The sequence below is a fragment of the Schistocerca serialis genome, chromosome 4 (assembly GCF_023864345.2).
Source record: "Schistocerca serialis cubense isolate TAMUIC-IGC-003099 chromosome 4, iqSchSeri2.2, whole genome shotgun sequence".
Classification (NCBI taxonomy): Eukaryota; Metazoa; Arthropoda; class Insecta; order Orthoptera; family Acrididae; genus Schistocerca; species Schistocerca serialis.
Window position 1 is genome coordinate 444,344,633 of NC_064641.1, and position 24,891 is coordinate 444,369,523.

The window sequence follows — 24,891 nt, forward strand, 5'->3', positions numbered from 1 at the left end:
CGGCCAACCCCGCTGAACAAAACCGATCACCTGACGCAGGACCGGGTCCCACGCAGTAGCCGACGCGACCTGCGAACCTGTAAGTGGAAAACCCTCGACCGCAAGACGTTCTTCCTCATCAATGTGGAAACAGAGTAGTTCATCTCGATCGAAAACCGGGTCGGGGCCCATCGGCAAACGCGACAACGCGTCAGCGTTGGCGTGCTGGGCCGTGGGGCGATAGTGAATCTCATAGTGAAAACGAGACAAGTATAAGTCCCAACGTTGCAGGCGGTGAGCTGCCTTATCCGGAAGCGACGCCGAGGGGCTGAACAGAGAGACCAGCGGCTTGTGGTCGGTGATGAGGTGAAACTTAGAACCATACAAAAAAACGCTGAACTTTTTTAGAGCATAAATGATAGCGAGTGCCTCCTTTTCTATTTGAGAGTAACGCCGTTGGACATCGTTGAGGGTCTTGGAAGCGTAGGCGATGGGTCGTTCCGACCCATCCTCATGCCGATGGGCGAGAACAGCCCCTAGGCCATACTGGGACGGGTCAGTCGCCAGAACCAAGTGCTGACCCGGACGGAAAGTGGCAAGACAAGGCGCCGACTGCAAATGAGCCTTCAGGCGGACAAAAGCCTGCTCACACTCGGCGGACCAACAGAAAGGAACGTTTTTGCGTAACAGCTGATGCAGAGGATGAGCCACCGCCGCAGCGGAGGGAATGAATTTGTGACAATAAGCAACCTTGCATAGAAACGCCTGAAGTTCTTTGACCGTAGACGGCTGGGGTAGAGCGGTAATGGCCGCCACGTGCTGTCGTAGAGGACGTATACCCTCACGGGACAAGTGGAAACCAAGATACACAATGGAGGGTTGGAAGAACTGTGACTTGTCCAAATTGCACTTCAACCCTGCTGAATGCAGAACCCGAAACAGTGAACGCAAATTGCGAAGGTGCTCCTCAGTGGAGGCCCCCGTGACAACAATGTCATCCAGGTAGTTCATGCAGCCGGGAACGGAAGCCGTGAGCTGTTCCAAAAACCGCTGAAAAATGGCCGGCGCGCTAGCGATGCCAAATGGTAACCGCTGGTACTGATACAACCCACAAGGAGTGTTGATGACGAGAAATTCCTTAGAAGATGCATCCAACGGCAACTGATGGTACGCCTCCGATAAGTCAAGTTTGGAAAAGAACTGGCCCCCAGCGAGCTTGGTAAATAACTCCTCAGGACGGGGAAGAGGATATGTGTCAATGAGGCTTTGAGCGTTGACAGTGGCTTTAAAATCACCACACAATCGCAGACTCCCATTTGGTTTAGAAACCACCACGATGGGCGATGCCCATTCGCTGGAGGTAACAGGAAGGAGAATGCCCGAAGCTGTTAACCTGTCTATCTCAGCTTTGACAGGTGCACGCAACGCCATCGGAATAGGGTGTGCCCGGAAAAACTTAGGGCGAGCCGTAGGTTTAAGAGTAATGTGGGCCTCAAAATCCTTGGCACGACCCAGACCAGCAGAGAACACGGACGAGAATTCAGAACACAAGCCATCCAGCTGTTGATACGGAATGTCCTCAGATATGAGGTGCACATCATCATCAATGGAGAACCCGAACAACTGGAAAGCATCATAACCGAACAGGTTTTCAGTGCCCGCATGATCCACCACATAAAACAATAGGGGCCTAACAACAGACTTGTAGGCAGTGGAAGCATCAAACTGGCCAACGATAGGAATTTTCTGCTTATTATAAGTTCGTAGATTTCGCGTAACTGGAGACAAGGGAGGGGAGCCCAACTCCAAATACGTGCGAGAATTAATGAGAGTTACCGCAGAGCCAGTGTCCATTTGCATGCGAATGTCTTTATCCAGAACATGAACAGTAACAAACAACTTATTCGTTTGAGAAAGCACACAGTTAACATCCATGTCCGATGCCTCGTCCTCGTCGACAGGAACTTTAGGGGACTGACACACAGAAGCAATGTGGCCTTTTTTCCTACATGAATTACACGTGGCCCAACGTTTTGGACACGCGGCCCTGTCATGCTGTACGAAACAATGTGGACAAGAAGGAAGGGCGGAACGAACCTGCTTCTGTGGTTGCTGTTTTCGTTGCGAGCGTGGCGGCCCAACGCGACGTTGTTGACGCGAGTGCACCGCCGCCACATCGTCGTGTCCCTGTGAAACAGGCAAATTGTCCGCGTCGAAAGTGGTTTGTACAGCGCCTACATCACACCACGCGTCTATTTGCGCACCAGCAGCGTGAGACACTTTAAACGATTGAGCGATGCTGAGAACTTCCGACAACGACGGGTTTGGCAATTGTAAGGCACATTGCCGAACTTCTTTATCAGGAGCAAGCCGTAAAATAGCGTCCCTAACCATTGAATCAGCGTAAGACTCATGATGAGTGTCCGTGACAAACTGACATTTCCGACTCAGACCGTGTAGTTCCGCCGCCCAAGCCCGGTAAGATTGATGGGGCTGTTTACAGATCCGTGGGGAAATCCAAGATAGAAATAACGACTTACACATAGGAGTGTCGACAACGCCGAAAGCCAAGAAGTGTTGCCGCAAACACTTCTCATAATCCTCCCAGTCTTCAGCGGCCTCGTCATAACGAGGGAACGGAGGCGGAGAAGAGGAAGACAGACGATGAGTAAGCGACGTCGACAACGCCTGGATAGCAGCCGTCAGCTGTGTTTGTTGTTCAATAAGCGCTTGCATAAGCTGTTCCATGTTGGCCCTGACACGAACACACAATTCCACAACGCAGGAAAAAAAATATCCAACCTCGTCGCCAAAAAGTGTTATAACCTTTAATCACTAATAAATTGTGTGGATATACAAAAGTAGAAACACTAGCGGGTTACATGTTACTAACTTCGTATCTGTCATTCGACTGCCATCCCGTGACATGCGGCCGGCGCCGTTCATAGCCAGGTGGCGCTCCCGCGCTCGGCCGAGCTGCGGAGCGCCTCTATCGCCGTGTTCGCGTACTAACGTAGCGGCACTTTTGAATGTCGTGGCACTGTCACAACACTTTCAGTTTCTGCACTGTATTCCTAACTTATAATTTTGTTTAAAATGTTTGGATGCCCTATCTTCCGGAACACTAATGGTGTCATTGGCCACAGTTTTGTTTTTGGAGGTTGGTGTGTAAACACCGTTTTTAATTACACTGCCTTTTGGCTAGCTGGTATCAGACAACTTATCTGAAAGTACATTTACATTCTCTGGTGTGTTTTCTTTCTTTCTTTTTTTTTTTTTTTTTTTGGTTTGCTTTTTAATTTGTCTTCATTTGGGATTTTAAATTACATGTATTCAACACACTTTTTACTACACACCACTTTTCACTGGTTATATTTTTACTTGTATTTGCTTTATTTAACTCACTGATTTTTGCTAGTAGAGCATGTCTATCCTCTTGCACCACTTTAATTATTTTGTATTTCGATGCTGAGTCTGTTACGAGTTTTTGATCATCCTATTACACCAACACAAATACGGTATTGATATTCTAGTAACTTTTCCACACTGCTAGGAAATAAAAGAGTGACATCCAAACATTTCAAAACCTCAATAATAATTTGCTCAGATTAATATACAAATACAAAAGCACCAAATAATATTTAGAAGGAAATACTTAGTGTGTTTTTTTTCTTTGTAAGTACCAAACAACCATTGAAACAACTGTATTTTTCTCTTTGAATAGAGTTGACTTTTTCATTTTTAAAAAAAAGTTTTTTAATGAAAATTGGTTCTTCTATTTATGTTCTCATTTATGCAAAATGTTAGCTTTTTCTTTCTCTAAGTGTTGCAAAATCTAAACCACATTTTTTACATTCAGATATTTGATCACTTTATTGGAAAGAAACTGACAACAGCCAGGAGAGCAGTGTACTGACAACACATTCATCTGTATCTGTATCTGGTGACACCTCAGAACTGAGGACAACATGGTGACCAGAAGGTACCATTGGGCCTTTGAGGCCTGTTTAGCATGAGTGACTCACCTCCTTTGGGAATAATGATACCTCCCGTAATGTCACTATGACATGTACATGCCCAGTTTTGGCTGTTAAGGGTGTCTATTGCACATCACAGTTTAATAGTTTATTTTATTTTATTTATTTAGTCCTTCAAATCCTATATGTATAGAATATATACAAGGATATTGGACATGGTAATGATGATGACGTTTAAGAGATTAGGTAGGAAGAATAAGGGTGCAAAGAAGTGGGATACAGAAGTAGTAAGAAATGAAGAGATATGTTTGAACTTCTCTGAGGTTATAGACACTGTGATAATGAACAGCTCAGTAGGCAGAACGATTGAAGAGGAATGGACACCCCTAAAGACATCAATGCCAGAAGTTGGGAAGGAATACGTGTCACTTACAAAATAAATAAATAGGAAGTGCAGGGAAGCTAAGGCAAAATGGCTGCATGAAAAATGTGAAGATATTGAAAAAGGAATGACTATCGGAAGGGTGCAATCAGCATAAAGGGAAGTCAAAACAAGCTTTGGTGAAATTAAAAGCATGAGCAGTACCACTAAAAGTTCAATGGGAATTCCACTGTTAAATGCAGAGGAGAGAACAGATATTATGAGAAGGAAAGTTTCTACTCACCATGTAGCAGAGATGCTGGGTCGCAGATAGGCACAACAAAAAGACTCTCACAATTATAGCCTTTGGCTATTGAGGCCTTTGTCAACAAGAGACCAACATCATACGTGTGCAACCGTGCGCACGCGCACCCACCCCCCCCCCCCCCCCCACACACACACACACACACACACACACACACGACTGCAGTCTCAGGCAACTGAAACCACACTGTGAGCAGCAGCTCCAGTGCATGACGGGTGTGGCGACTAGTACCACCCAGGACTGGAGCAAGAGAAATGTCCTGCCCACTACCCTTCCCAACCCTCCCACAGTGGTATTCCATCGTACACCGAACTTACACAGTATACTCATCCATCCTTACACAACCCCTGCTCCCAATCCCTCACCTCATGGCTCATACCTCTGTAATAGACCTAAATGCATGACCTGTCACATAAGTCCTCCCACCACCACTTCCTTCAGTCCAGTCACTAACGTCACCTATCTCACCATAGGCAGGGCTAGCTGTGAAACCAGTCATGTGGTCTACTAGCTAAGCTGCAACTACTGTGCTGCATTTTATGTAGGCATGACAACCAACAAGCTGTCTGTCTGCATGAATGGCCACCAACAAACTGTGGCCAAGAAACAAGTGGACCACCCTGTTGCTGAAAACATTGCCAAACATGATATCCTTCATTTCAATGACTGCTTCACAGCCTGTGCCATTTAGATCCTTTCTACCACCCCCACCATACTATCCCTCCCCCTCCCTGCTCCAGCCTCCTCCTCCACCCCACCCAGTTGCTATTGTTGACCAGGCCTTAATGGCTAGGTGCTATAATTGTGAGAGTCTTTTTGTTGTGCCTATCTGCAACTCAGCATCTCTGCTGACTGAAGAAAAATCGAGACACATTCATAGGATCTGTCAATCTGGAAAAGTATTTGATAGTGTAAAATGGTGCAAGATGTTCGAGATTCTGAGAAAAATAGGGGTACGTTATAGGGAAAAGTGGGTAATATGTACAAGAATCAAGACGGAACAATAACAGTGGAAGACAAAGAACGAAGTGCTCGGATTAAAAAGGTGTAAGACAGGAATGTAGTTTTAGGTAGTGGGGAGCAGGTGTGGTAGTTAAGGCAATAAATAATCACTCGCACTCCCATCACTTACTATGAATACTTTTATTCTTGCAGCGTTTACACAGTGAGTGTAACATAGATACAGTTGTTCTTGCTGTGATAAGGCAGCGATATTATTGGGGGTGGGGGGTAGAGCCAGTGGTTCTACATCCCCACATAGTCTTTCATCCCAACTGTCAATTTATACATCAAAGAAGCAATGATGGATATAAAAGAAAGATTCAAGAGTGGGATTAAAAGTCAGAGTGAAAGGTTATCACTGATACAATTTGCTGATAACATTGCTATCCTCAGTGAAAGTGAAGAAGAATTGCAGTCTAACGAGTACAGAATATGGATTTAGAGTAAATCAAAGATACAGCAAGGTTATGAGAGGTAGCAGAAATCAGAACAGTTGGGGACTGTGAAGAAGGGGAAGTTAAGGAATTCAGCTACCTAGACAGCAAAATAAGCCATGAAAGAGGGAGGAAAGAGGACATAAAAAGGAAACTATCCCCGGTGAAAAAGGCTTATCTGACCAAGAGAAAGTATCAAACATAGGTCTTAATCTGAGGAAGAAATTTCTGAGAATGTACTTGTGTGTTTGGAGCATATCATTGTATGGCAGTTGGACATAGACTGTGGGAAAACCAGAACAGAAGAAATTCGAACCAGTTGAGATGTGGTGCTACAGAACTACGCTGAAAATTAGGTGGACTGATAAGTTAAAGAATGAGGGTGTTCTCTGCAGAATCGGCGAGGACAGAAACACCACTGACAAGAAGAAGGAACAGGATGATAGGGCATCTGTTAAGGCATTACGGGCTAACTTCCATAGCACTAGACGGAGCTGTAGAGGATAATAAACTGTACAGGGAGACAGAGATTGGAATACATCCAATGCATAATTGAGGACGTAGGATGCAACTGATACTCTGAATGAAAAGGTTGGCACAAGAGTTGGCATCAGAAGACAGATAGAAAAAAAGCTTGATTCTTAGAAATAGTGTAACTTGTTACTTTTTTTAGTACCTAATTATTTCTAAGCATGAAGGTAATGTGTGGATAACGAGGTTATGTTAATTTGAGAAATGCCATCTGCAAATGCCCAGTCACTGTGATTGCCTCATTAGTTTCAAAAAATGGAAATGAATGTATAAGTTACACACAAGTAGACAAGTCATATCTTGCCTCATCTTTTTCTATTTTACCTGTTTATTGACTTTGTTTTGATTGATCTGTTTATTCATTTGAGAAAAATGTATATCATGAAATGTCATCCAGTTAAATATACAAAATTGTAATATGTACTCTGTACACCATAGTAATAACACTCTTCTGAAATCGTAAAAAGATTGTAAATACAGAGAACTGTCATGACTGTGGGAGCCATTCTTGCAAACTAATAAGAGCACCAACTCATTATAAATTCCCATGGAGGCATCCTCTATGTGTAATTCAGCTGCTAACTGCTTTGCAATTTTGGATACTGTTACTGCCTTATCTTTCTTTGAAAGTGAGACCCTACCAGTTTCATACTCATTATTTATGTATGTATTACTAAAACTTCCTGGTTCCTAACAAGAAGCCCCCCTCCCCCACAAAAAAAGTGTGCTGGTAGTGTGAAATTTGTTCTATCTACGCCTTTTTATTCCGAGTAATATTTTGTTTTAGCAGATGATCATGGTATTTTGAATATTTACTGGCATTTGCGTGTTTTGTGCTTAATTTGTAAATTATGTATTGGCAAAGACAACTCACTCCTGGGAGAGAGTGCTTCATACAGGGTGGTCCATTGATTGTGACCCGGCCAAATATCTCCTCAAATAAGCGTCAAACGAAAAAACTACAAAGAACAAAACTTGTCTAGCTTGAAGGGGGAAACCAGATGGCGCTACGGTTGGCCCGCTAGATGGCGCTGCCATAGGTCAAACAGATATCAACTGCATTTTTTAAAAATAGGGACCCACATTTTTTATTACATACTCGTGTCGTACGGAAAGAAATATGAACGTTTTAGTTGGACCACTTGTTTTGCTATGTGATAGATGGCGCTGTAATAGTCACAAATGTATAAATATGTGGTATTATGTAACATTCCGCCAGTGCGGACGGTATTTGCTACGTGATACATCAATTGTGTTAAAATGGACCTTTTACCAATTGCGGAAAGTAACAGTTATCAAAGAATAACTGGAACCGTGATAACGGTACTCCAGAATAATCGTTTGGCCTACCTCTAAATTTGACGTCCACTGGGAATCGACCTTAAATCGATCATTTTATCTTCATGGGATGAATCAATTAAGTTAATATTCAAGAGTCTGGAGTACACCCGGACTTACACCTTACATCTGTCGATGACACTATATCGAAGATAACTTTCTATGTATTTCCTACCAAGAAATGCTCATTACAGTCGCAATTTTCACTACGCACGTACTCTCGATAATGAGCGTAGGCATGACAATGAGTCACATGCTTTAAAGAAATCGGTCACGAAAGAGTCTAAAATACAGAGGAAACAATTCAAAGAATTAAGACTTAATGTCTGTCCATTGTAGACATCATATTAAAAATAAATTTCAGTGTTCAGTCATTTTGTGCACAAATTTATTTGTAGTTAAATGCGACGCGACCTGGACACAGGCTGCTGTACTTTCAGGACTTTGTAGTTTGTAGTGATGTTTGCAAAATCAGAGGTAACTTTGTTATCGATATTTTACAGTTGGTACCTTATGCCATACGAGTGAATATGTTATCCATGGCTGAAAATATAAAGGGCGCGAAAGTTTAGATAGAAAGTCGTTTTTGAGGTTTGACATAGTGCTCTGTATTTTGAAGATGAGTAATAATTTCAGAATTGAACAGAAACAGCCGAAGATAACAAGTGTAAAACTTAGACGTGAACTTACAGCAGCGCTTATGCAGACGGAGCGTAGAAACAAACGGGATAATATTTTTAATAAGCAGAGACTGGCTGGTAGTGAAGAAGAAACAGAATCAACGGAAAGGCGTAAGTATGTTCCGGTTTTCTTGTGTTTACCCGTCGACGAAATTTCAAACCATTTTTTTTCAGTTCGTTGCGCATTACGTATTTACAGAAACGGTGACGAGTGCTGCAGTAATAGTGAACATAACTTAAGTGGTAGAAGTATAAGTAACTTGTGAATGCAATAAATCCTTATTTCTGCTTCAAGAGGATTTTGGTAGTTGATAAGATATAATACACTTTTCTAACCATAGCTAACTTATGACGTATTTTATCCTTCATAAAAATCATCACAAATAATTGCCTCCATTACACAATATACCGTAACACTGATAGTGTTCCGCCAAGCCGTGCCTCAATTAAAATCATATATTTTTTTCGTAACTAGTCTAGTATTTTGCTGCCGAGTTTGAAATCGACGTATCCTGCCCAAATAGTCAGTAAATTGGTCATTTCTTTCTTACAGTGCCAGTGTATTTGATTGAAGTGTTAACAAATGAGTACTCCCATTATCACCCAGTGCCGTATGAGGCTTTGGGAAAATTGGCTAAATCTTTCACTGGGGTTTTTGTTCATCTTGTCCTCTGTCCTATAAGAGGTAGGGCATTAGTTAAGTCACAATGTCAACAATGTACTTAGCTCCATTCCAATCGTGTACCAAGTGAGGTGGCGACTCCAGCCTTAAAGTATTGGACGTTCGTAGTCGAGAGGACCAGTGTTTATTCCCTGTCCACCCACCCTGGCTTGTCTTACATAGTTTCTCCTTGTCGCTAAGGGCACTATTAGTATGATTCCTTTGTTTAAGCCTTGGCTGACTTCCTGTCCTATTCTCACCTTATCCTATGTTGTTAATGTTTTATGTTTGTGTGAAACGCGTAAAACTTGCTCCACAAATATTGCAGAAATGGGAAGTGCTGTTGTTATGCAGTTTTCACATAATGAGTTGGAAGTCAGGGGCTCATATAGTTAGCAATAAACAGATTGTATTAGTACTTAGAAAGCATATTTTCTGTCCAAACATCCGCTTTTTCAAATGGAACAATGTCATTTGACGTTAACAAAATAAAAGTGGGGTAAATTAGAATGTCTGTGGTGCTTGTTATAGGATTCTATTGAGAGTTGTTTGGTATATCTTATTTAGAAAAGTTACCAAACCAGATACTTGTACAATACCTGGGTCAATCCAAATGAAGTGGTACAATAAAAATGAAGTTGGTTGCTTGACCATATTTATGTATTATGTGATTGCCTTATAATTGAAGTTCAAAACAGTTTTTTTAAAAAAAATTTACCTTTCACCTTTACTGAATGGCAGCCATTTTCGTTTGTAAGCATGCGACGATGTTTAAATTTAGAGACGTTAGCAAAACTATGAATATCTCAGCATTGGGTTAAGTTAAAACATTGCAGTTGACATGACTGTTTTTAGAAAAGTGTCCTCTACAACATTGTCTAGTACACAAAATACCCTAAATTTAAAAAGTGACCTCCAAGTTTGGTTTTCAAATTTTTCAAAAATTTAATTTTTGCTCTCAAAATAACAAGCAAGGAGTGATTCATGAGAGTATATTTTTTTCCTGTAGTTACACATCGTACACTACTAGCCTCATATAGTGCAAGAACACTTACAAATGTTTCTTCAATTTTTTATGAATTTTTGATATTTTAAAATTTGCATTTTTTGTGAAGTTTGGTGTTAGTTATCTCAGGTGGGACTGAATATAAAAATGATTTTTGCGCAGTTGTTACACCTATATGATAGTAATGTACTGTAAAAATTTCAACATTGAACAAAGATATGAATTTTAAAAAATGAGACAATTCACATTACTCTACAACTGATCGTATGGCTGTTGCTTATTCATGTGTGATATTGGCAGGATATAAAAAATTATTTTTGAACTAGGGTACTGAATTATATACAGAAAGTGGAATCATCACTGAAATTAACATTTATATTATTTTGACATAGGCTACTTTAAATAAATATTTTCAATTAACAACCTTAGAGACACGACTGTTCCTAAACCTGGTGGTGAATGTTAAGGACACTTATTTCTTCAGACAGCATCTGTGATGTAGAAAAAGATATCCCAGTAGCTATGGTAAGTTAAAGCACTGAATGTTTCCTTAAAACATTTGTCACTAGTAGATTTCTTGAATGATGTTCTTGGGCCAGTAAGGTGATAAAAAATGCACAAAAACATCATTGTTTTCCAAACTACTTCTTTCAACCTCTGCAAGCTACCAATGTCTGTCATACGCACATACCACTATATCATTCAATGTTAAAGACAGAGGTGTAATTTTACTGCCTCAGTGATCCTCATAAATTTCGGTTTCTGATGTTACATAGCATCGAACTAAGTTTTCTGCAATACCAAACAGTTTGTGGAAATGCCTTGTCCTTGTATTGCTGTACAGTTTTCAAATCTAGTTTGGAGTGTTGTTTTCATATGCAGAACCACTTCTTCTTTCTTGATCAGAAAATAGGTAATCCCTTTAATATTATCCTTTCAAAAGACATACATGTCCTGTACTGTGAGAATTTGGTCTTTGTAGGCTGGCTTTACTTACTTCGTGTTTTGTCGGACCTCCTACCCCATCACATGCATTTTTACAATGGCAAGATGCAAAAAAGTACCATTCAGTCTCCAACCCAAAGTCTACCTTGTGGTTGCTCAGATTTGAAAAATTCTTTTTGTTCTTCCATCTGGAAAGTATATCAGCTTCTCAACCTTGGGAAAATTTTCTTTTATGTAATTTATTCCATACTTTTGTAACACATGTGCTCCAAGAAGTCACTTAGAATGCAAATTGAAGAACTGCAAACTTCGTCTTTCTCATTTTTAAAGTAGAGAATAAATGGATCAACTGTTGCCTGGTCATTGACCCAGTGGTACTCTTGTATTGCATCCTGAATCACATGTGTAAAATTTTCGGCAAAATCAGCTGCCACTATGTATTCAGTTTCATGAAGTTGTCCTTTTTTTTCCTTCAAAAACTTACTTTGGATTTTCGAAATATAGTGGTGACATTGACATTGAGTTTTTGTATGTTATCAATTACAGATTCCAAGTACTCTTCCTGAGATTCAACCACTGTTATCATTTCTGCCCTGTCAGTTGTGACCCACTGTTTGAAGGTGGTACTGTATGGCATTGCCTCATCATATTCGTGAAACAATTCAACAATGGTTTCCTTACCAGGGCATTTATTACACAAACCCATCCTGCAGTCATAACTGTTAGTGTCACAGACCATTAAATGTAGTAACTGTTTGTAGCTAAGATCACTGAGTTTTGCACCTGCAATCATCAGTTTGACACTTTGATGATATTAACACATACATATGGAGTGTGTTCCTGAGGATCCAGCCAAAATACACAACTTAGGGCAGAGGTCACAAAATTCTGACCTTCCAATTTTGCATTCAGGATGAGAATTTTTGAAAGCTACATAATTTAAATTTGACAGCACTAGTCATTTCTGCTTTGTTACTTTAACTTCATCTATAACAACTCTTTTGCTGTCTTTGCAACCTGGGCACATTCTGCTGTTTTCATCATCTTCAAAAAACTGCTGGATCTTTTTAATTGTTTCGTCACTTATACCTACTCCATTCTTCTTTCCTAAAACAGGAAGAATGCCTTGCTCTTTCACTAATTTTCAGGTTAGTTTAACCAAACAATGAGAAATGTTGAATTCATTAACTATTTTTTTTCTCTTGACCATGAGTCAGGCAGCAAACTAAAAATTTTAACTTTTTCCTCTTTAGATGTCGCTGAACATAATTTTTAATTTCTCTATTAAGCTCAAAGATTCAGTGTCTGATGATGCTGGTGGTAGGTTTTCTTCTTCTTTAGAAATTATGTTGGTATCTGTATTATTAAAGCACAATTCCAAGTCCCTTCTAATTTTGTCTGAAATTTGTTGTACATTATTTTCAATAGCTGCTTTTCTTTTTCTGCTACTTAATTTTATTATTTTCGAAGCAGGAGATACATCTAACTTAGAACAAGCAAAATCCAATATGCTAACAGCTTCCTCATTAGGAATATAAATGTCATTAACAAGGTTACATGATTCTGGTTCTGGATTCACAACAAATATTTTTGAGTAAAAATTTGGGCACAGGGAATTTCCAGTAATCACGTTATGTTTCACTTGGGAAGCTGTTTCACTCTCACATAACAAGGACAAATGTTTAAGTTTTATTTCCCTCAAACCTTTAGTAATAGGCCTTTCATGAACTTTAAGTGGGTCACAGCGCTTTCTTCCAAAAATGTGGTTGTACTTCAGGATATATTACTTCTCATGATATTCACACACTGATGTTACAGAAGAACTTACTCGAAATTTAAACAAAGTTTGTCTAACTTCATCAAAGTCATTGACAATTTTCAAGTTTCTTGAAACTGAACTGTAAACTGTTTTGTGACACACTTTGCTTGCTATCTGTCCAACAGAGCACTGTTCATCCATGTTATTGCACTCCAGTTACACTCTGAAAATTAATTACGAGTTACACACAGAACAAAGCATGTAACACATTCTACACTCTCGATGAAGTATGTACATCCACTCTAACAGCGGTTTCAGAACAGACTGACAACAATGCCACACCCAGTAGTAATGTACTTCTTTATTGACAATAAACCTAAACGTAAATGGGCATTTTTATTACCATAGAACAAAAGCAAAAGCTCCTCTTGTTTAATTTTTCATGATTAAAAATAAATAAATGAATATTGGTTGGTAGTGTTAACTAAATATGCCACAATTAAATTTTGTTACAGTGAAACAATAAACCATATAAACTGGCAACAACCGTAAGATCAGTTGTAGAGTAATGTGAATTATCTCCTCATTTTCAAAAATTCATATCTTTGTTCACAGTTAGATATCAGTGTTGAAATTTTTACAGTACATTGCTATCTTATATGCGTAAATACTGTGTAAAAATAATATTTTTATATTCAGTCCCACCTGAGATAACTAACACCAAACTAAAAAAAAATGGAAAATTTTCAAATTTCAAAAATTAATAAAAAAATTAAGGGAACATTTGTAAGTGTTCATGCTCTATATGAGGCTAGTAGTGTATGATATCTAACTATAGGAAAAAATACTCTCATAAATCACTCCTTGTTTGTTATTTTTGGGCCTAAAAAAAGTGGATTTTTGAAAAATTTGGATACCCAACTGGGAGGTCATTTTGACTGGTTATTTTTTAATTTAGAGTATTTTGTTTAATAGACAATGTTTTAGAGGACACTTCTCTAAAGAACAATCGTGTCAATTGCAATGATGCAACTTACCAGTGCAAAGATATTCTAATTTTCGCTAATGTCTCCAGACTGAAAAATCGTCTTGCGCAAAATCATTAATTTCCCATTCTTCTGTCTTACTTCTTTCCTTCTGTCATGTTGCCTAGGTGTTACACTACATCCTTCATGTAACTTGTTGAAGAGGCCGACAAAAAATATGAGAGGGTACAAAACGAACAAACAAATCCCCTGGACTAACATTGCTATGGGCAGAGTATGTCTGCCATGAGGTGTGTATAGCCCAACTCATTGCCGGTTCAGTGCCGCCTTTAAGGGACCTGGCTTGTTCTGTTCATCTGCAGTAATTGTTTATGCTAGTGCTGTTCCATTTTTTACAATGGCAGGTGTAAATGAACAATGTGCAGTCATGAAATTTTTTTCTATTCTGTAAAGATGCTGCTGAAACGGTTTGAGTGTTGAAAACAGCTTACCAAGATGATGCTGAGGAAAACCTCAAGTGTAAGAGTGGTTTTCTCGATTTAAAAATGGCGACATGTTGATTAATGCAAACCTCATTCTGGATGTCCATTAACTGCTCAAATCAATGAAAATATTGGAAAAATTCGAGAGGTTGTGCTCACAAATGTTCTATTTGGAAGTTCCATAGGACACAGTTAAGTTATCCTTGTCATCAGTTATAGTAAGTGGAATTGGACATGACGCAGAGACTCTGGGGCCGAGAACATTGCTGTTGTCTTTCTGCGGTTTTTGGTAAATCACCATCAGTGATGAACGAACAGCACAGACAGCATGACAGAATGACAAGGGTAAACTAAATCGAGAGCCTAGATGTAGCAATATCAAGAACCAAGCAATGCTGAGTACAAAGAACGATATGAAGCACAGTCAGAACATGACCGAGATTCAGGAGCCAGCGTTGCTAGGTCTGTAGCATGGTTGCCAGTGCCAATAGGCTGGTGTGTGGGGTGTAGCCCGCACCTACTGCTGAGGCGGCAGCAGCAGCAGCAGCAGTGCTTGGAAATATTAGGAATGCCTGCCTCCTGGTGGCTGTTGCCTAGGTCCATGTAGTCTGGTGTGTATTTGAACTCAACAGGATGTTTTTGCCTCGTGAAACTGACGATTTGGGAACAAGTGAAAATATTTTGTTTGCAAGTCAAATCTTCGGCATCTGTAAGGGAATATTACTCTTACATGATTGAAAGTAATATAATTGCTGACACTAACAGTATTTAGTAGCAGGCTAAGCAAACAGTTAGTTGGTGAGCCATGGATGGCCTTGTAGGTCAACAGTTCTCGCTATTTAGTGGCACACAGCATTAGCAAATAGGATTATTTTGGAAAAATTTTGTGTGATGGAAAGCTGTTTGCTATTAATAAATGGTGTTTAATTCAATTTAATTTCATAGTGGAAGAAACCTTACTCATTGTAGTCAGTATTTAACAACGGCCAAAGTTCGCTAGATAGGAGAAGGAATGTAATTAGGGTAATCATTAGGGGGAATAATCATCTCAGTATGTATCAATGCCTATATCATTGCACATGGTGTTAATGTTACACAGTTTATGGAATTAGCAAATTGAAAATTGATAAGACATGTTTTCCATCATTAACAATATCGCTACCAAGTTGCTCTGTGTTAGCCATTTTAATATAATTCACTATAATCACAATTTGTTACAACTATGGGCCATACATACTCTAAAAGTTCGTTTGCAAATTCATAATTGTTAATATAGTTGAGTTTCTTTCCTATTCACTCATAAACAACACTGAATTCAGTTCTACATGAAGTGTCACTATTACAAATAGTAATAACACTCACTGTGTTGACTTCTGGGATTCATCACCATGTGTGATGTTAATGTTATAAACTAGACATGACTGCTTTAAAGAGGCAGTTAATTTGATAGAAAAAACACTATAATGCTCAGAAACAAGATAATTACAGGAGCGGTAAACTGATACATTCAAGAGAAAGAAAGGATCGCAGTCAACTGTCAAGGTGGAGAATGGAAAAAAGGTGTTCCTACAGACTAGTAATTCTAATTTTGCGGCTAGGCTGCTATAAAGATTTGTAGATATCCTGACTTAAACAGCACTTTCACTGACCCCACACAACATTACAGCACTACCCTTTGTGGTAGAACACCTCTTGGTGTGGATGCAAACATGTTACACCAAAAGGAAAATACATATGTGGAGCAGAAACTAATTGGCACTTATTGTGCCAACAATACGAGCCACAAACGGGCTTCACTGTATTATGTTACTTCCCATACTGAAAAGTTCAGGCTCTATTGTACCTTATTTAGATTCTCTGGGAACTCGGTGAGTACAGGCAGCGTGCAACAAAGGTGAATTAGACGTTCTTGAGCCATGGACTGGTCAGCAGCAGAGTGCTCTATTGCTATAGACAATAGATATGCTTCAATGACAGTCATAGGACTTGTTGGTGGGATCTTTGTTTGATTATCCAAATCATGAAGGTAGTACAAACTTCTATAACTAGAACTTTATTTCCTAGGTCTCCTGTATGTCAATGGATTAATGGCTGTTAAGCTAAACAGTCATTAGTGTGCAACCTCTGAGGAACCTGCTGCACTTTGGTTGAAAAGGCTTGCTCAGAGAGGTGGTGCTTCTAATGTGAAGTTGTTGCTCCCATGTACTGCACCGATGCTTACAGTGTGAAACAGTGAATAGGAATATAAATGTTGTTGTTGTTGTTTTCAGTATTAAAACTGGTACAATGCTACTCTATTCTTTATAAGCCTCTTCATCTTCAAATAACTACTCAAACTTACATCCTTTTGAATTTACTTACTATATTCCTCTCTTTGTCTCCCTCCACAGTTTTTAACCCCCTGCCCCTCCACCACTTGATGTCTCGGAATGTGGTCTATCAACCTATCCATCTTCTAGTCAGGTTGTGTCACACAATTTGTTTATTATCCATGTTTCACTTCCGTAAACAGCTCCACTCCATCCGCATACTTTCAGAAAAGACTTCCCAGCACTTACATCTATATTCAGTGTTAACAAATTTCTCTTCAAAAACGCTTTTCTTGCCATTGCCCACCTACATCTTATATCCTCTCTATTTCGGCTATCATCAGTTATTTTGCTGCCCAAATAGCAACACTCGGTTACTACTTTAAGTGTCTCATTTCCTAATATAATTCCCTCAGCATCACCTGATTTAGTTAGACTAAATTCCATTCTCCTTGTTCTGCTCCCTGGACTATAATTCGTGTTCCAAGTTTTTCTTTGGTTTCCTTTGCGGCTTGCTTAATGAACAGATTGAATAATGTGAGGAATATTCTACAACCCTGTCCTGCTCCCTTCTCAACCAGTGGTTCCCTTCCATGTGCCTTGACTCTGGCAGCTGCTGCCTACTTTCTGTGCAGTAAATGTAGACTGGCTGGCAATGACATGAAAAGCATTTCTGAAGAAGAGAAATTAACTACCATTGAATACAGATTTAAATAAGCGAGATGTAGATAGCCTTTTACTCCCTCCCTTAAGAAAACCTTTCTCTTAAGATAAGTCGTAGGGTCGCTTTTCTCTGGAATCCGAACTGATCTTCCCTGAGGTTGGCTTCTATCAGCTTTTTCCATTCTTCTTGTTCTTCTGTAAAGAATTTGTGTTAGTATTTTCAGCCATGACCTTTTAAACTGATAGTTCAGTAACATACATATGCTTTCTGTGAAATTGGAATGATTACATTTTTTATGAAATTTGAGGGTATTTCACCTGTCTCTTATAACTTGCACCCCCATATGGGAGAGTTTTGTTATAGTTGCCTCTCCCAAGGCTATCAGTAACTCCGAAGGAATGTCATCTGCTCCCAGGGCCCTGTTTCGGTTTAGGTCTTTCAACACATGTTCTTCTCGCTGTATTGTATTCCATTTCATAATATTTACCTCAAGTACATCTCTCCCTTGTAGACCCTCTATATACACATCAAAAATAGTTTTACGTCACCTTCGTTCCGAGAGTTCTGGAACCTGTACAGAACATGAAAACCACACATTGCATGTTGTACCACCATACATCGAGACCCTCAGAGGTTGTGGTCCAAATTGCTGTACACACCGGTACCTCTAATACCCAGTAGCACATCGTCTTGCATTGATTGGTGCCTGTATTCCTCGTGGCATACTGCCATTCATCAAGACACTGCTGGTCCAGATTGTCTCACTCCTCAACGGTGATTTGGCATAGATCCCTCAGGTCACATTGTCCATAAACAGCCCTCAGGTCATATTGTCCATAAACAGCCCTTTTCAATCTACCCCAGGCATGTTTGATAAGGTTCATGTCTGGAGAACATGCTGGCCACTCGGGTCGAGCAATGTCGTTATCCTGAAGGAAGTCATTCACAAGATAAGTACGATGGAGGTGCGAATTGTCGTCCATGAAGACAAATGCCTCGCCAATATTCTGCTGATGTTGTTGCACTATCGGTCGGAGGATGACATTCACGTATCGTAAAGCCGTTACGGCACCTTCCATGACCACCAGCAGCGCACGTCATCCCCACATAATGGCAACCCAAAACAGCTGGGAACCTCCACCTTGCTGCACTCGCTGGACTGTGTGTTTAAGGCATTCACCCTGATTGGGTTGCCTCCAAACACGTCTATGATGATTGTCTGGTTGAAGGCATATGCAACACTAATCGGTGAAGAGAACATGATGCAAATCCTGAGGGGTCCATTCTGCCTGCTGTTGGGCCCATCTGCACCGTGCTGCATGGCGTCGTGGTTGCAAAGATGGACCTCGCCGTGGATGTTGGGAGTGAAGTTGCGCATCATGCAGACTATTGCACACAGTTTGAGTCGTAACACGACGTCCTGTGGCTGCACAAAAAGCATTAGTCAACATGGTGACATTGCTGTCAGGGTTCCTCCGAGCCATAATCTGCAGGTAACAGTTATCCACTGCAGTAGTAGTTCTTGGGCAGCCTGCGTGAGACATGTCATCGACAGTTCCTGTCTTTCTGTATCTCCTCCATGTCTGAACATCACTTTGGTTCACTCTGAGATGCCTGGACACTTCGCTTGTTGAGAGCTCTTCCTGGTACAAAGTAACAATGTGGACGCAATCGAACCACGGTATTGTCCTTCCAGGCATGGTTGAACTACAGACAACACGAGCCGTGTACCTCCTTTGTGGTGGAATGATTAGTGCTGATCAGCTGTCAGACCTCCCTCCATCTAATAGGTGCTGTTAGTGCATGGTTGTTTACATCTTTGGGTAGGTTTAGTGACATCACTGAACAGTCAAAGGGAATGTGTCTGTGATACAGTATCCACAGTCAATGTCTCAGTCAGGAGTTCTGGGAACCAAGGTGATGCAAAACTTTTTTTGATGTGTCTGCTTTTTCCATGTTCCACCTTTCAGCTTTCCCTTCCTTGTTTAGAGCTGGTTTTCCATCCAAGCTCTGGATATTCAAACAGCTGCCTTCCCCCACCCTGCCACGCCCCAAAGGCCACTTTAATTTTCCTGTAGGCTGTACGTATCTTTCCCCTAGTGAAGTATACTTCTAAATTTTTACACTTCTCCTTTAGTCATTCTTGTTTAGCCATTTTGCACTTCCTGTCACTCAGTTTTTAGGCGTTTGCATTCCCGTTCGCCTGCCTCATTTGCTGCAGTTTTATATTTTCTCCTTTCTTTGGTTAAGCGTAATACCTCATGTGTTGTCAAAGATTTCTACTAAGCTTTTTCTTTTATCTATCTGATGATCTGCTGCCTTCAAAATTTCATCTCTTCAAAGCTTCGCATTCATCTTCTACTGCATTTCTTTCCCTTGTCCTAGTCAACCGTTGCCTAATGCTTCGTCTGAAACCCTCAACAATTTCAGGTTCTTTCAACTTACCTGAGCCCCATCTCCTCAATTTCCTACCTTCATTCAGTTTCTTTAGTTTTAATCTACAGTTCAGGCCCAATAAATTATGGTCAGTCCACATCTGCTCCTGGAAATGTCTGACAATTTAAAATCTGGTTCTGAAATCTTTCTTCTTTCTCTTGTAATTCTTAAACCAAATGTTAGCAATAATTAAATTATGCTGTGTGTAAAATTCTACCATGGTGCTTCCTTTTGCTTTCTTTTCCACCAGTTCACATTTAACTACTCGCCTCTCTTTTGTGAGTACTTGCTTAGCTAACACGGGCCATCAGCCTTTGCAGCAATACTTCCTTTCCATGCTGCAGGCTTACACTTACACTATACTTTCACCCTTCTGCCTCTCCATCTAATGGTTTTCTTGGTGCAGACCCTGCTTGGACATAGGACTAGCGTTTCCACTTCCGGTCTTCTCTACAACATTTCAGTAAATAAAAAAAATACATATATGGACCCCATTGTTGGACCTGACATGTCACCAGTTTTCAAAATTCTCTAAAAGTGTGAATCGTGCAGGGAAGAACGTGCAATGCAGTGTGTGCTCTGCCTTTGTGTCTTTACGTCTTCGCACCTTTCCCTTTAATAAGATAATACACGCAAAACCCAGGACTGTAGCCATCCTGTTGTGAGGTGTCATCAAGTACCTGCACAGTGGTAACCCCTTGACCACACAGGGATTGCACTGTTGGTGTCTGAGCTGAAAACTCCCCTTGTATGCCAAGGAGTATGTGCTCATTGTGACTCAGGCATGGGGACACCCAACAACTGATTACTGGCCAGTTAGCTGTTGCTGAGGCTGAGTGGTGCTCATGGGAACATCACCTGTATGGAGTGGATGGCAACATGACAGATGAGCCGCAAGTCAAGCAGATGAAGTTATCTCCCCCTTGTGGCCATATGGCTCCAGTGGTCTCTATGGGAGGAAGGTTCTTTTTAATGCAGAGATATACAACCCTAAAATGTTCCCTTCCCTGGCTACACCATGGGAAGAATGTAGGGCTAAGCGGCTAGCAGAGGCATACTCTCTGCACAAGGACTGATAATGATTCTGTCTTGGTCACAAAGACCTTATTCTTTAAGGAGAACTTAGAAACAAGTTTGGGGAAGTGGCAGCCATCTCCAAAATAAAAAGAGGATCAATTTCGATCAAAACAGCATTCTCTGCCCAGTCACAGGCACTGCTTACTTGTAATAAGTTGGGTGACATACTGGTGACTGTGGCTCCCTGTACTAATCTAAATGTGATTCAGGGCATCACTTTTCACTGAGACCTATTATCGCAGTTTCATGATGAGCTACATGCCAACTTGGAGCAACAGGGTTTACACTTTATGTCCATAGGAGGTCAAAGGATATTAGGGTTGCTACTGATGCCCCTTTGAGGGTGATTCATTGCCTGGAAATGTCAAGGTGATGGGGCTGATGCGATGTGAAACAGCATGTGCCACACCCCCTCCTCCTCCTCCTCCTCCTCCTCCTCTGTTTAAAATTTGGGCACATCTTCATGTTATAATGCTTGCCCCATCTGTAGAGATTGTAGACAACCACTGCATGTGAACGCTCCTTGTGCCCCTCCCCCCCATCTGTGTTAAGTCTGGAAAGCACCATTCTCCCTGCCCACCAGATTGCACTATTTTCTAGGAAAAGAAGGAAATACAAGACATAAGACAAACTAACTTATCAAGAGGCCAAGAGGAATTATGAACAGTTGCAACTAGCATGTATAACAGTGCCATATACTGCAGCTATAGTGACGTCGCCCTCCTTTGGTCACAGTACTCCTGCCTGTTACACCTCTTACAGTGGGCCCTCATGGCTGCTTGACCAAGCCTGCCTCACTGATGGTTGGGGCTCTCCTCTTGCAGCTAGCTGTGGCGTCTGGTTTTGTCTCTGCTCGATCGTGATGGTTGTCCTAATCGAGATGACATGGAACAGCGTCCGTCAATCACGACATTGCTAATCTGTAACTATTAGAAAAACAAACTCCTCGCATAGTTTGGTTATTTTTCAGACACTGTCTCTCAAAACTGATATCAATGTCTCGATATAGCAGCATGCCGGAGTGTGTGCGCTGCCCTTGCTTGTAATTAAGGCAGTGGTGTTCGATGTGTGTCAATCTCCGCTTATAAATGTAGCGACTGCACCACTTGATAACACGATGACTCCCTTGATCTGAAATGATAACCAAAAGTCCTTTGGATGTTCGCGACAGATTTTCAGTCCACGCGAACTTGCTGACTGTAGTTCTTATGCCTGGTTTGAGAATGGGTATTCAAATGGTGAAAAATCAAGCCGATGCAACATTATGATTTTGCGAGGCTATTGAGTTGTTAATCATTATTCCGTCATCAAGGCGTCACTATGTCGCATGTTCAACAACTACAAGATGTAATTCCAGAGATACATGCCCTTGAGCAATGTTCAGAATGCATTGTTTTCGGTGTATCTTATTGTTGTTCAGTTAAATGGTCACTAAATCACTTTTCACCTTTGTTGTCCGAAGAATCAGTAATCCCACAAATACACATTAAATGTCCATTAAATGATGTAGGTGACATGAAGAATTAAAGTTTCTTGTTGTTCGTAATTATTTGTACCTACACTGAGCACACACACCTGATTTTTCATTCACGGAATTGGGTCTGTTAGCATCAGTAATTCTGACTTTGACAATAGCTTCTGACAACAGGGCACAATTGTAAGTTCTTCGTGCTTGTATTTATCTGTTGCCTAATCAAGTCTAATAATTGAGTTTATGTTGGTGATCAGTCTCTGTGCCCTTTGATGTTAGTGACCATTAAGTATCACGAAGGCTAAGTCCCGCCACAGATCAGCAATCGCATGAGTTATTTTTCTGTCAGTTTTATCAACTATCCCGTTATCTGTCTAAACGGTAAAGATGAATTTACGTCAGTCCAACTTCCAACTAATACTTCCAGTCATAAAACTTTCAAATTTCAGATCAGGTTTAAAACAATCTAGTAGCATGTAACATGCGTACTACTATTTCAAGAGTACAAGAGACAAGTGAAGTTAACATCTTCATTGCTGAGTTTACTTTGTAGTCACAGCAAACTTACAACTGCATGCGCCTACAAGACTTTTGGTCAGGTGAATACAGGGTTATATATACAAAATCAAATAGGGGTAATGCAGGAGTAGGTTTAATAATGAATAGGAAAACAGGAGTGCGGGTAAGCTACTACAAACAGCATAGTGAACGCTTTATTGTGGCCAAGACAGATATGAAGCCCTCGCCTACTACAGTAGTAGAAGTTTATGTGCCAACTAGCTCTGCAGATGATGAAGAAATGGATGAAATGTATGATGAGATAAAAGAAACTATTCAGGTAGTTAAGGGAGATGAAAATTTGTCATGGGTGACTGGAATTAGACAGTAGGAAAAGGAAGAGAAGGAAACATAGTAGGTGAATATGGATTGGGGCTAAGAAATGAAAGAGGAAGCTGGCTGGTAGAATTTTGCACACAACATAACTTAATTATAGCTAACAGTTCGTTCAAGAATCATAAAAGAAGGTTGTATACCTGGAAGAACCCTGGAGATACTAGGTTTCAGATAGATTATATAATGGTAACACAGAGATTTAGGAACCAGGTTTTAAATTGTAAGACATTTCCAGGGGCAGATGTGTACTCTGACCACAATCTATTGGTTATGAACTGTAGATTAAAACTATACAGAGTTTCAGGGAGAGCATAAGGGAACAATTGACAGCAATGGGGGGAAAGAAATACAGTAGAAGAAGAATGGGTAGCTTTGAGGGATGAAATAGTGAAGGCAGCAGAGGATCAAGTAGGTAAAAAGATGAGGGCTAGTAGAAATCCATGGGTAACAGAAGAGATACTGAATTTAATTAATGAAAAGAGATAATATAAAAATGCAGTAAATGAAGCAGGCAAAAAGGAATACAAATGTCTCAAAAATGAGATCGACAGGAAGTGCAAAATGGCTAAGCAGGGATGGCTAGAGGACAAATGTAAGGATGTAGAGGCTTATCCCACGAGGGGTAAGATAGATACTGCCTACAGGAAAATTAAAGAGACCTTTGGAGAAAAGAGAACCACTTGCATGAATATCAAGAGCTCAGATGGAAACCCAGTTCTAAGCAAAGATGGGAGAGCAGAAAGGTGGAAGGAGTATATAGATGGTCTATACAAGGGTGATGTACTTGAGGACAATATTATGGAAATGGAAGAGGAGGTAGATGAAGATGAAATGGGGGACACGATACTGCGTGAAGAGTTCGACAGAGCACTGAAAGACCTAAGTCGAAACAAGGCCCCGGGAGTAGACAACATTCCATTAGAACTACTGATAGCCTTGGGAGAGCCAGTCCTGACAAAACTCTACCATCTGGTGAGCAAGATGTATGAAACAGGCGAAATATCCTCAGACTTCAAGAAGAATATAATTCCAATCCCAAAGAAAGCAGGTGTTGACAGATGTGAAAATTACCGAACTATCAGTTTAATAAGTCACAGCTGCAAAATACTAACGCGAATTCTTTACAGACGAATGGAAAAACTAGTAGAAGCCGACCTCGGGTAAGGTCAGTTTGGATTCCATAGAAATGTTGGAACACATAAGGCAATACTGACCCTAAGACTTATCTTAGAAGACAAATTAAGGAAAGGCAAACCTACGTTTCTAGCATTTGTAGACTTAGAGAAAGGTTTTGGCAGTGTTGACTGGAATACTCTCTTTCAAATTCTGAAGGTGGCAGGGGTAAAATACAGGGAGCGAAAGGCTATTTACAATTTGTACAGAAAGCAGATGGCAGTTACAAGAGTCGAGGGGCATGAAAGGGAGGCAGTGGTTGAGAAGGGAGTGAGACAGGGTTGTAGCCTCTCCCCGATGCTATTAAATCTGTATATTGAGCAAGCAGTAAAGGAAACAAAGGAAAATTCGGAGTAGGTATTAAAATCCATGGAGAAGAAATAAAAACTTTGAGGTTCGCC

At 40.5% G+C, this 24,891-nt stretch overlaps 1 protein-coding gene across 2 annotated transcripts in view; it reads left to right on the forward strand.

The window, feature by feature from the left end:
* The first annotated feature begins 8,456 nt into the window (after positions 1 to 8,456).
* Positions 8,457 to 24,891, forward strand: part of LOC126475072 (disks large-associated protein 5-like) — a 138,083-nt gene continuing 121,648 nt past the window's right edge. For both annotated transcript variants that reach the window (XR_007586651.1, XM_050102631.1), the window contains exon 1: positions 8,457 to 8,738. Coding sequence is in view for 1 of the 2 variants with exons in the window: in XM_050102631.1 (XP_049958588.1) it covers positions 8,567 to 8,738 (172 nt within the window). In the remaining variant the exon portion in view is untranslated. The remainder of the gene's footprint in view (positions 8,739 to 24,891) is intronic.